General features: G+C 43.2%; 1 protein-coding gene across 9 annotated transcripts in view; it reads left to right on the top strand.

Moving 5' to 3' along the window:
- AFF1 (ALF transcription elongation factor 1) overlaps positions 1-9,787 on the top strand; it is a 198,645-nt gene extending 188,858 nt beyond the window's left edge. For all 9 annotated transcript variants that reach the window (XM_070458165.1, XM_070458170.1, XM_070458169.1 and 6 more), the window contains 2 exons: positions 1,995-2,218; positions 4,348-9,787. In XM_070458165.1, coding sequence (XP_070314266.1) covers positions 1,995-2,218; positions 4,348-4,469 — 346 coding nt within the window. In that variant the 3' untranslated portion in view covers positions 4,470-9,787. The remainder of the gene's footprint in view (positions 1-1,994; positions 2,219-4,347) is intronic.
- Positions 9,788-12,814: the final 3,027 nt, after the last annotated feature.

Here is a 12,814-nt window from a genome sequence, read left to right as displayed (position 1 = left end):
TGCGCTTGAATCATCCTGAAACCATCCCATGCCCACCACCACCACCACCACCACCCCCCAAAGTCCATGGAAAAATTGTCTTCCTCAAAACTGGGCCCTGATGCTGAAAAGGCTGGGAACCACTGTTCTGTACAGCTTGCCTTCTTGGCATTTCACTAAACGAGAAGTTTGCAGAACCAGTTGCCTGCCACCTTTTCAGGATCTGTAACAGATACGAAGAAAGAAAAGCCAAATTCCTTCCCCCACTTTGTGAACTGCTATCCCATGAGCTGTCAAAAAGCAGAGTCCTTGTGCAGGTGTTTTTAAGGTGAAGATACAGAATTTCCTGCCCTTTAGTGCTTGTCTAGTATTTTTTTTTTTTTTAATTTGGTCATCCTCCTTGAAAAGCTCCCAGTTCTGATGGGTTTTGCTATTTTAAGAGCATCACCTAGAAGCCTGCCCCATTTCCAGCAGCTTCAAAAGAGGAGATTCCCACATGGTTTCTCTTAAAAAAAAAAAAAAAAAAAACAGTCCTGATTGAGAACGAAATTCTTTACCTCTGAAAATGACTCCCACCTCTGAGGTATTATTCCCAAATAACAGGTTGTCAGTCACTTTGTTTTTTAAGTTTTTATTTTATATTGGAGTGTAGCCGGTTAACAGTGTTGTGGTAGCTTCGGGTGGGCAGCCGAGGGACTCAGCTCTCCGTACACATGTGTCCGTTCTCCCCCAGACTCCCCTCGCATCCAGGCTGCTGCGTAACATTGGACGGAGTCCCCTCAGCTGTAGGAGGCCCTTGCTGGTTATCCGTTTTCAGCAGGCAGTGCGCACACGTCCATCCCAAACTCCCTAACCGCCCCTTCCCGCCCTCCTTCCCCTAGCCGCCATACCTTTGTTCTCTGAGTCTGTGAGTCTGTTTTGTACACAAGTTTATTTGTATCATTTCTTTTTAGATTCCACCCATAAGGGATGCCATAGGCCACTTCTTGCTCTGTATCACTCACATACTTTTAGATCGGTCCTTCACCAGGCGACTCTGAGCACCCGCCTGGTACCAGACCTTGTTGTAGGTGCAGGAAAGCCTCAGTAAACAAGGCAGACAGGAACTGCTGCCCTCAGCGGGGCATCCTACTCTGGTCCTTCAAAGCGTGCCTTCTGCCGGTGACACGTCGGATCCCTGAGGCCCCACCGAGCCCAGGGCGGGTGTCACCAGGTCACGGCCGCTGGCCCGTCTTTCCGTTCATATGCCTCAGTGCTTAGGTCTGAGTGACTGCACTTGCTTTCTCATCTGATCCATGTCAAGGCGCGCTTGCAGGTGCGGGCGGACGGTCCCTTGGAGAGCAGAGGGCGCGCTGTGAGGCTCTGAGGCCCAGTCTCCTCGTGGACTGTCCCCTGTTCAGCCAGTCACAAGTTCAGCAGGTGTTTACCCAGAGCACCTAGACGTGCAGAGACAGTGCTCGTGAGGCAGGCGAAGCAATAGAAAAGTAGGAGGAGACGTGATAAATGCAAGGAGACGTGATAAATGCAAGGAGACGAGTTAGGTGACAGGAAGGAAGCTGGGATGTGTCCCCAGGGTCTGGGAGAGCGCCAGGTGCAGAGGAGGAGCTCAGGGATGTTTATTGAGTGGATGAAAGAAGGAATATGTCAGAGATGATGCGCATCTTCTCAGGGGAAGTGTTGTCTTCCCAGGAGAAGCTGGAGTTAGGGGGTGGGGAGAGAAGAGATTCCAGATGCAGAGGGCCCAGGAGTACACTGGGAATACGGATCGGCCCACCCAGTTCTGTGTCCAGGGAAGGCCACCTTCCCCACATCCAGTTCCTTTTTCCACTTGGAGGGTCCGATGCCACTGTGCTTTAGCAAATAAATTTCCAACATCCTGAAGGGGAAGGGCGCCTCTTGGACCTCACAGAAGTGACTGGCATCTTGGCAGGTACATGCAGAGACCGGGTGACTGGGACTGCCGTTCCAGAAGCAGTTTAGGTGATTAACCAGTTCTCTTTTCTCCCGCTTCCCAGAGGCACAGGCACACCGTCCCCCCTCTCACCGATCCCTTCTCCGGCCAGCTCCATAGGGTCCCAGTCAAGCGCGGGCAGCGTGGGGAGCGGGGCACTGCCCCCCACCATCAGCACCCCAGTCACCATCCAGAACATGACATCCTCCTACGTCAGCATTACTTCCCACGTCCTTACTGCCTTTGACCTGTGGGAACAGGCTGAGGTCCTAACCAGGAAGAACAAAGGTAAATGGTTCTGTGGTGGTCGTCATCGGGCCATGGGGATTGGGCGGGGAATAACATTTTGTGTTCCCTTCAGTGTTTTGGCCTTTTTGTTTTTGTTGTTTTCAATTATAGGTGATTTACAATGTTGTGTTAATTTCTGCTGTAAAGCAAAGTGATCCAGTTGCCCATATATATATTCTTTATTTTATTATTTTCCATTACGGCTTACACAGGTTGTTGAATATAGTTACCTGTGCTATAGAGTAGGACCTGGTTGTTTATCCATTCATTCTATGCTACATGTAATGGTTTGCATCTGCCAACTCCAAACTCTTAATCCAGCCTCGCTCACCTCCCCTCCACCTTGGCAACTAAGTCTGCTCTCTATACCTGCGAGTCTGTTTCTGTCTCATAGGTAAGTTCATTTGTCATATTTTAGATTCCACATGCAAGTGACAGCTTATGGTATTTGTCTTTCTCTTGCTGACTTAACCTCACTTAGTATGATAATCTCTGGGTCCACCCATGTTGCGGCAAATGGCATTATTTCATTCTTTTTCATGGCTGCATAGTAGTGCACTGGATATATGGACTATGTCTTTGTCCATTCATCTGTGGGTAAACATTTAGTTTCTTTTCATGCGTTGGCTATTGTGAATAGTGCAGCTGTGAAAGTCTAGGTGCATATATCTTTTTCTTTTTTAGAAAAATATTTATTTTTAATTGATTGATGATTGCTTTACTGTATTGGTTTGATTTCTGTCATGCATCATCATGAATTGACCATCTGGGTGCATATATCTTTTTGAGTTAGAGTTTTGTCTGGATATATGCTCAGGGGTGTGGAGTTGCTAGATCATGTGGCAGTTCTGTTTTTAGCTTTTTGAGGAACCTCCATACTGTTTGCCACAGTGACTGCCCCAACTTACAGTCCCACCATCTGTTCAGTGTTTTGAAGAAGAGGAAGTTGTAGCTATTTACTCTTCTCGCATTTTCTCCATTCTGTCACAGGTCTTCCTTGAGATGGATTTCTGTGACTCAGTCTTAACAAAATTAAATTAGAAGTGGCTTCTGCACTGTGCCCCTTTGGAAGTTTTGGTATCATTGGTGGTGGTTTAGTTGCTAGATCATGTCCGACCCTCGCAACCCCATGGACCTAGGGTCTCTGCCTGGCTATACTGTCCGTGGGAGTTTGCAGGCAGGAATACTGGAGCGGGTTGCCCTCTCCTTCTCCAGGGCGTCCTCCCGACCTGGTGCAGGCAAGAATACTGGAGCGGGTTGCCCTCTCCTTCTCCAGGGCGTCCTCCCGACCTGGTAGTTGAACCCAGGGTTTCTGTACTGCAGGCGGATTCTTTACCAGCTGAGCTACGAGGGAAGCATTTGGTATCATTATTTCCCCGTGAACCAAAGTGCCAGCGAAAGGGCAAAGAAAGTGCAGAAGGAAAGGCATCAGCTCTCACCAGGCACAACACCTTTGACATGGGAAGTGGCATCACCTAAAATACTGAGCTTATTGTTAGTTTTCAGTGTACATCAAGAAAGACGGTTAGCAACCATATAGGAAAAATACAGCTTAGTGAACAGTCTTGAGTCTTGTTTGAGAAGAAGGCCCTTGGAGAAATCCAAGGTTTAGGAGATGATCGATCATCCTATCAGAGGAACTGTTTGGTGGTTGTGACCATTAAGTAAAAGCATATATGTAAATACCAGATGAAAGCCTGGACGTATTCTTGCCTGGCTATAGAGAAGCAATCAGAATTCCTCACAGCCTCCTGAAACTTCATTTTCTTCCTTAGCAAACTAATGGTGCTTTTTTTTTAAAACATGTTGGGTATTTTTGTTTGTTTTCATTCATGCATCCATTGATCCAAAAGTATGATGTCAGCCACTGTGCCAGGCATTATAGAGTCAATGCTGAAACAAACATAGTTCCTCCACTTTTAGAACCACTGGAGAGATGTGGAGAATTAGTAAACCATTACAGTAGATTGTGATTTTTTTTTTTTTTTTTTTTTTTTTTGCTGTGCTAGAGGAAGTACAGAATACTGTGGGGATCAAGTTTCTGGAACCTTGACTTCTTTGATGTTTTGTGTTTTTATTTTTGCATGTGCGAGTGTGTTTACGTGGTTTTGGGTTTGCTTTGTTCGCAGAATTCTTTGCTCAGCTCAGCACAAGTGTGTGCACTTTGGCCCTCAACAGCAGTTTGGTGGATCTGGTGCACTATACAAGACAGGGTTTCCAGCGGCTAAAACAAGTAACCAAAACACCTTAACGGAGGCCCAGGTGGATTCAATGCCTTGGGAACTATTTTGCACATTGGAAGCCTCAAAACAGTCCAGACATTTGTCTCTTTAGAATACCAAACTCAAGAAGAGAAGCACCATGAGGTGGCCAGGACGTTTGTTCACTGAAGCTTGAGAACTGTGGGATCGCTGGTTGGACAGGATGGTTTTGCAGAAGCAGAAAGGAAGGAGGCTGGCCTCAGAGATGATCTTGCCTTTCCTAACTAAAGGATGGAAGTGCAATGTAGCCTGAGTGGGCGTATTCTTGGTCTAGAAACATTTCTATATTTTTTTAACCAGCAGAATGCGAATGAAATGAGGAGAAGCAATTTCAACTCTGAAATCAAATTCACATCATCTCAGTAGCCACATTAGTTCATTCCCAGAAGGAAATTTTTTTTTTAAACCAGTGAGTTGTGGTGTAGGGTTTTGTGGGTAATCTGTTTTTTAAGTTGTGGGGGGGAGTATTTGTTTAATAAATTCTAATGGTCACCCATAAAACATGAGTTGTGGAGGACTCCGCTGCACCCCCCTCCTGCCAGTGAGCAATGGCTCCGATAATACCAGGCATTGTCCTAATATATAAAGTTGAAAGCACCCCCGCTGCCTGGACACTGCACGTGCAGCCCAGCTCCGAGTTCCCCGTTCCGGTGCTGGAAGGCGGCCCTGACGGAGCTACAGCATCTGCATCTCCACCCGCATCTCCACCGCCAGCGCCGCCCGCATCTCCACGTGCCACGTGCTGCGGAGGGCCTAGTGCCGCCGTCCCATCCCCTGCTCCGGCAAGAGGCAGTCACATTGACTGTATTCTGCATTTTCTGCTTTGGGGAAGAGGGGAATCAACACTCACCCGTGACCAGAGGGTTGAAACGCTTCTTAATTTTTGTGAAGTAGAGCTGGATTTTGAGGTGCTGCTCTGTGGCCTGGTTATACAGAAACTTACGTTGTCTAACCGACTCAGAGTTTTGTCAGCGAACGAAGAAAAAGGAAATCTACTTCTTAGAGAGGCTATATTTTTCTGCTACGAATTACTTTATATTTATAGCAAAATTAGACTTTGAGAGCCCTTGATTGTCTTTGTCTAGGGGAAATTAACTCCCTGAGAGGCTGTGGAGATTTGGGGTAGTTAATTGGACTTAATAATAATAATAAAGTCACCGCATGCCTTCACTCCAGAGTGCACACTGTCAACTGGATTTGATTAGATTGAAGAAGATCTGTGGCCTTCCTGTAAGTTGTTTTTGCCAGATTCTATACATTAAGCCAAGTTTATTTTGAATGACCTAAATGTGGGGGAAATAAAGAACAACAAAAATATGAAACCCCAGAATTCCCACATATCCATAAGCACAAATTTTTTTCATTGAAACTTTGAGGGTTATTATTGGAAGCATTATTACGAATGTAGTATTTTTAGAAGCTAATTCTTTTTATCCCTTTTAGAAGTAGAATTTGCACATGTATCACAATTGAGGAGTGTTACCGCTGCAGCTGGTTTATTTTTCTTCCTTCATCCCATTCCACTTCCCTGCGTGTTGTTTCCTCCCAAGCGTGTTGGACATTGTCATATTTATTTATTAGTGAAGAAGGGCGTGCCATCTTTATTTATAATGAAGAGGTCTAAAGTCCATACGATGAATGTAAGAACTTTCTTGGTAACTACGTAAAAGGGATGTAGAGAGGACGGGAGTGAAGCTTATTTTTCGCAATATAAATTGTTTGTGTGAAGCTGTTCCTTCCATATCGTTTATTATCCAGCCTGTTCTTCGGTTATCGCCAGCTTAGGTTAGAGCGAGAGAATTACAGTAGCAGTAATAACTGATGTGCGATCTCGATGGACCGATGTCATCTATTGCTGCTCTAAGGCAGAGCCACGGTCCTTTCTAAACTCCTCGTTTAAAAAGCAGCCTGTTACATGAACAGTAATTGCCTGGAAGGTCGTGTGCTTGCGGCACTGTGTGTCAGGCTCTTCTGTGTAGGAGACGAGACACCAGAATCAGGCTTCTGTGGTTACTAAACACCTTCTTTCCCCTCTTACTCCCTTGGTCATTCCCAGCCCCTTCACCCCATCACTCCCCAGGGCAAGCCACCTGTCAGTATGGAAGGGTCTGTTCTTAAGGACAGGCTCCGATCTATGCAGACCACGCCGAGTGTGTGTGTCTCGTCAGGAGCCGAGTGCCCCTGAACTGAAGACATTTCCCCAAGTCTTCCCAAGACATTTCCCAAGTCAATTTCCCAGCCATTTCTAGAAGAGGCGATTGCTTTTTCAGCGGCCTTATGCTTTGTGTGTGTGTCTTTTCCACCCTGACCTTTATATAAAGATTTTATTTGTCCCTTGCAGAGATCAGTTTGTACTATTTTGATCATGGAGTATTTCTGATTCTTAACTGCAACATGCATTGTGCCCAAAAGAATTCTTAATGGCAACTTTTAAAATAGAGGATGTAAAGGGTAGTGGCTGATAAATCCTTCATGTTCATAATGTCTTTTCACTGTTACAGTTGTATATAGAAACCTAAAGGATTTTTAAGTCATATGCACTTTTTCATTGCATGCTTAATTTCCCAAAGGCAAAATTTGTACCGCAGTAGATAATTGAAGGGACTAGATTATAAAATTAAGCCTTTGAATATGTGAAGTTCTTATAACAACCATAATAGTACACACTTCACAGTGAGGCAAATGCAGAACATCTTGAGTGAAAAATGGAGTCTAAAAATTTTGCCTTTGGCACTACAGTTTCGTGTTTGTATGTGTGTGTATGTATGTGTGTCTGTCCATCTTTACTAGGAAATGGAAGAACACTGTTTTACTTATAAAATGTTGAATGTTTCTGTCCTTCCTGGAGATAATTAAAATGTGAATCACTGAATTTAAGGTTTTAGCCAGACTGAGGGCCCTGATAAACAATGAAAGACATTTCACTGAAATTTACCAAATTACACTGGGTTAAGAATGTGAAACGTTGGCCATGTGCCATCTATGGTAGAAGATGGGAGGGTCCACCTGGCATATTGTCAGGAGTAGAGCTATAGCAGAAGGATGACTTATCTGATGCTATGATTTAACCTCAATACTGAATGGAAAAGGCATCTTTTTTTTTTTTAACAAAAGGACCTTTATTTTACAATTTGTTTTGACCAAAATGTTTAACTATTTCCCCAAGACAAATTGGGGAAATTTATTTTTATCTTCCTCATTTATCTTCCTCATTCTGTGTCCTTTAATTCCCAATCTTGGGATGTTTAGAAGCTAACAAACTATACCCCTTTCTGGCTAAAAACTTGCCTTAATTGGTACCTCAAATATTAATGTCAGGATCAAGAACTTACTATTTTATGATCCCTGTTCAATAATTTTTAGAAGCAAAAAAAGAAAAACCATCGTGCCCTCCAAAATGAACAGAACTCTTTATCTCTAATATATGAAAGGAAATGTGTGTGTGGACATGCATACACAGAAAATAAGAAGCTGACTGAATTGAATATATTTATTGTGCCTTTGTTGACCGAACCGGATTTTGGAATAATGCTGTATTCATTTTGCCATGGCTCTGAGAGACATCAGGTGGAACTTACACCTTTTTCTCTTCTGTTCTCATAAAGTTGGAGATGTATTTGTGCATCTTTTATGTAAATGAATCAAATCAGGCTCTGATTCCTTACCTCCCACCACAGAGCCTACTTTTTGCTCAAGGATTTATTTTCCCAGACACTACACAAAATCTGTGAAAAACCTTGTCACTCCATCTATTACACTCTTTACTGCCGATTAGCAGTATTTAAATGTTGCTGGAATATTTGGCTGCCTTTTAGAAACACAAGCATAGAGATACGTTCATTGTGGGGGTGCGTCAGGGAGAGAGCGGTACTTGGTCCCTTTTTCTCTTTCTCTAGTGAGTTGCTTCTTTTGTTTTTGGTTCTACTTAGAATTTATGGATTTTTTTCCCCCCTGTAGTTTTCTTTTGTCATTTTGTTGGTGGGAGGAGGTGGAGTGGCAGAGTGGTGTGGGGGATTTTCCAACAAACATGACAAGTGGTATTTCTACCATATAAACTTCAACTATTCAGTCCCCTTATGTCAGTCACCAAAAATCTGGGAATGAATTGTGACCACTGGCCATGTTCATTAGTTCTTATTTATGAGGAGTTGACAAGCACCGTCTACCACATCTCTTAAGGTGGCTGTACATTTCCCGCTGTCTCAGGGAAAGACATTACATTCTGTTCCGTGGTGTGCTGGATAGCAACAGGTACTGTGATGGGTTGAGAAGTTGCCTGTATTTCTCTGCCCAAGAGGACAGGCAGGAAACTTACAGCCCCCTGGGAGCTAAGATCTTATTACTCTATCGGCCTGAAAGGACAAGGGCGTAAGACCACTGAGGCTGGCCACGCTGCGCTGGTCAGACCAGGCAGTGGCTGACCTAAGCAAGATGGCTTTCTTTGCTCAAAAGTAGATGTTGAAGCGATGCTTAATACAGGCAGTATTACCTTTTGTCAATTTAACTTTTGTTTAATGACAGAAGGCAGGATCCGCCTTTTGTTCAGGCCATCGACATGTATTGTTAAGACTGCACACCCCCTCCTCGGATATCAAGTGTACACTGTTCATGTTGGTGTGTGTGTTTATACACGTGTGTCCCAAATCGTGTGTGTGTGTGTGTTTTCTTCTGAATGTGGTCATGTTTTGGATGATACCTGAGCAGGGTTGCCTTTTTTTTTTTTAATTTATTACCATTATATATTATATTATATATTTTTTGCTTTCTTGTAACCTTAGAGGAAAGTCAAATCTTGGTATTATTAAAATTGTTTAAAAAAGAATAAATCGTCCAGTCGATCAATGAAGATCACTGGTCTATCTCTAAAATAATATGAATTTTTCTTTAATTATTGTGTAATAAGGTGCCAGCTATCTAGTCCACACAGTGATTTTGTACGTAGGATAGGGAAGCAGTGACGTGCCCAGCGGGAAGTTGTGCAGCACAGAGAGAAGGGGGACTCTGTGTTTTATCTACTTCAGCAACGGAACTGCGACCTGGGGCTTTTGTGAACAAAATTTAGCTGCCTTGTATGGTCCTTTGAAAGAGACATACGTGATCTGTGAGAATTATAGTTTTTTTTTTTAGAAGAAAAATTTGCAAAAGATCTTTCCAAAGATAATGTGCCACAGATCTTTTGTTCTCTGTAATGAGGATTCATTGCTGTTTAAAAAAACATGTAATTGACTTGTTTGTCTTCAGATTCTTTACTTTTCACTAGAGGATCGAGCTGTAAAAAAAAAAAATTAATAAAAGTTTAGAGAAATCATTGGCGTGGAATGCATGCTTTCACTTTGCCTGTAATTGTAAAGGAATTCCTAAAATTGCTATAGGTAGTTACCACTCACAGCCCGGGAGAGTCTCACGTGGAATAATTTGCCATTATTCACAGTGTGTTTTGTTGAAATGGAAAAGGGGCAGGGAGAAGGTAGCGATTCCTTCTGTTCAGTTTAGTTACAAGACCTCATTCACAAACAAGCCTGATACCACCAGCATTAGGTCGCTTATCCTAACATCAATTGCCAGGTGCAAGTGACCAAATCTGCCTCTTTGCAGTTTGCAGGGTGTGGGTGGACATATTTGTAGAATGTTGATATTGGAAAGACTCTAAAGGCCATCTGGTTTCCCTTCCCTTTGCTACTCCGAAAGGAATAATACTCTACATGCTGAAATATGAGACTGTCTAATTCAAATCCTGCTCTCTGGTCTGCTGTGTGACCGTGGGCAAGTTAGTTAACCTGTCTGGGCTGCTTTTCTCATCAACGAAAACCGATTTGGTATCTACTTAGGTAGGAGCACGTTAGATGGTGTAGAGAGTGCTTAGTCTAGTGCCTCTGCCCTAAACACTCAGACTGGGGGCTTTTTTAAACCTCCCGCCTCCCCTCACTGTGCTGCGGTATTCCCACAGGTGACCTTCGGTCCCTGACTGAACACTGATAAAGACCTTGCTCCCCACCTCTCCTACTTTGATATTTGTTCTTCCTTACTTTAGGCTGACCTCTACTTTTATCAGTCCTCACGAATAAACAGGGGCCTACCTGCCCTTGGCAAGCTCACAGTAGAGTTGACAGCCAGCAATGACGGTGGTAAGTCTGCAGTGGCAAGTGGGGGAAAAGGGGGTGATGGAGCCCCGATTAAGAGAAGCTCAGACAAAAGCTATCACTTGAACTAGGCCTTAAAAGATGGGTCTGAATTTTCACAAAACCTTGCCATGTCATAGCTTGTCTATTATGAATTTTCCATAGTTGTTCATTGTATGTTTGTAACCAGTTTATTTAATACCAACTACCCTGCTAAACACTGAGGTTATCCCTAATTTAGAGTTAGTATAAAGAATTGCTTCCACAGCCATCCCTGAAGCAAGCTAGTTGTGCACATTCAACAGTTTTTCCCCATATTTTCTTTATGTAAAATGGGTGCATGTGTCTATTTCACCCCTAAAAACATCAGCATGCATTTCCTAATACAATGTCCTACATCTTGGATTTGTTTTTCCCTACGTGTGCTCCTATTAGTGTTGCTAACTTCAAGTCTGTGGTGAGGATACAGTCGCCAAAACTCATAAATATGGGCTTTGCCCTGTACCAACCATGTTTCACTTAGAGGTTTTAGCATACATTGATAATCTGGTCCTTTACTAACCATGGTTATTATGTTTGGAAAACATGAAAAGGAAAAGGTGACCCAAGTTGATCGGTGGGAAATCTGATGGTTTCATTTACATTTTCACTCTTATGGTGCTGATGTGTTTTTCGTTACATATGAAGTTGCCATTTGTAGTGCAGAGGTTACGGGCTAATACTCTAGACCTAATTCAAGAGCCTAGCTGGGTAGATACACGGAAAGTTTTCATTTAAGTCATATGGAATGAATTCACCACTAGGAAGCGTTTCATTAATAAAGGAAGAGGATGCGGAGCAGTTTAAAAAACAAAAAAAAAAGAAATTATTCCTCCAGGATATTCATCTTTTTCCTTTTGAGGTTAACCTCTTAACTATGTTGTAAATACTTCTCTCCAAATTATCTTTTGGTTTGCAGTTTTTATTATAGCATTTTTAAACAAAGTTTGTTGAGTCTTAAGTAGGCCCGCTTCTACCAACATCTGCAGTTTCTGCTTTTGGTATCTCAAGGTATGTAAGGACTGTTTGCCAGACACTGGAAGACAATTTTACTACTGCTGATCACCGGCAGCAACTTGAAGGTAAGACACACACCTCTCTGCGTGTCCTTTTGTCTCTTCATAAGTATTCAGGCACTTTTGGAGCCTGTTATTTAAATGAATATTTGTTCACTATTTGCCATGGTTGTCGGGAATGTGAATTGTCACAGTCCAGGCCACTTTAAATTAGGACCCCTAAGTGGTGTTCAAAACTCTTCAACCCATTTTAAACTCTGAAGACCAGTAGGTCTTTACCCAAATATAATTGAGGGTTTATCTGCTCTTCTGGTTGTGATTAGATAACTGTACCCATCTAGCGTGTTTTGTCTTAGGCTTCTTTCAGTGTTTGTGGTTTCTCCACGGACCATGCTCAGCTGAAAGCCAAAACTCCAGCGAGACATCTAGTCTCTGATAATAAAGACCTGTGCCCTTTGGACAGACTGGAGGGCGGGCCTTGAAATACTTTGTAAACAGACATTTCTATTATAGCTTGAAAAGACCATGTGCCTGCTTCAGATAAGTGCTTTATATCACCCTTCTCTATTACTGGGACCCAGCCCCAACATCTCATTTACCTTATTTCACATGTAGGAGACAGAAACAGTTATGGGTTTGCATCTCTCCACTGCTAAATATTCCTGTAAATTATCACCTGTGCCCCCGCCCCCCATACATTCCTACGTATCTACACACTGTTGGAAAACCAAGTGTATTCAGTTGCATGGGCTTTAGGAAAAGGTCTTTAGTGAACTATTCAACTCCCTCCTTTCTCATCTTTGTTCTGTGGTCTCTGAAGAGAGTTCTCCTGCAGGTAGGACTTGGTACACAAGGTCACAACTGAGGACTTACAAGCATCTCAAGGGAATAAGTGACTGGTAGAGTGGTTTTGCAGCTCTCCGAAGCCTACATATCTATAAGTATCATTTTGGACTTTTTAAAATTTTTAATTTATTTTTGTCTGTGCTGGGTTTTCGTCACTCTGTGAGGGCTTTTCTGTAGTTGCGGCAACCAGCGCCTACTCTCTGGCTGTGTTACGCAGGCTTCTCACTGCAGGGGCTTCTTGTTGCAGAGCACGGGCTCAGTAGTTGTGGTGCACAGGCTTAAGTTCTTTCCCGCATGTGGGATCTTCCCAGACCA

This window comes from Odocoileus virginianus, chromosome 29 (assembly GCF_023699985.2).
Source record: "Odocoileus virginianus isolate 20LAN1187 ecotype Illinois chromosome 29, Ovbor_1.2, whole genome shotgun sequence".
Lineage (NCBI taxonomy): Eukaryota > Metazoa > Chordata > Mammalia > Artiodactyla > Cervidae > Odocoileus > Odocoileus virginianus.
This window is presented reverse-complemented; position numbering and strand designations above follow the sequence as displayed.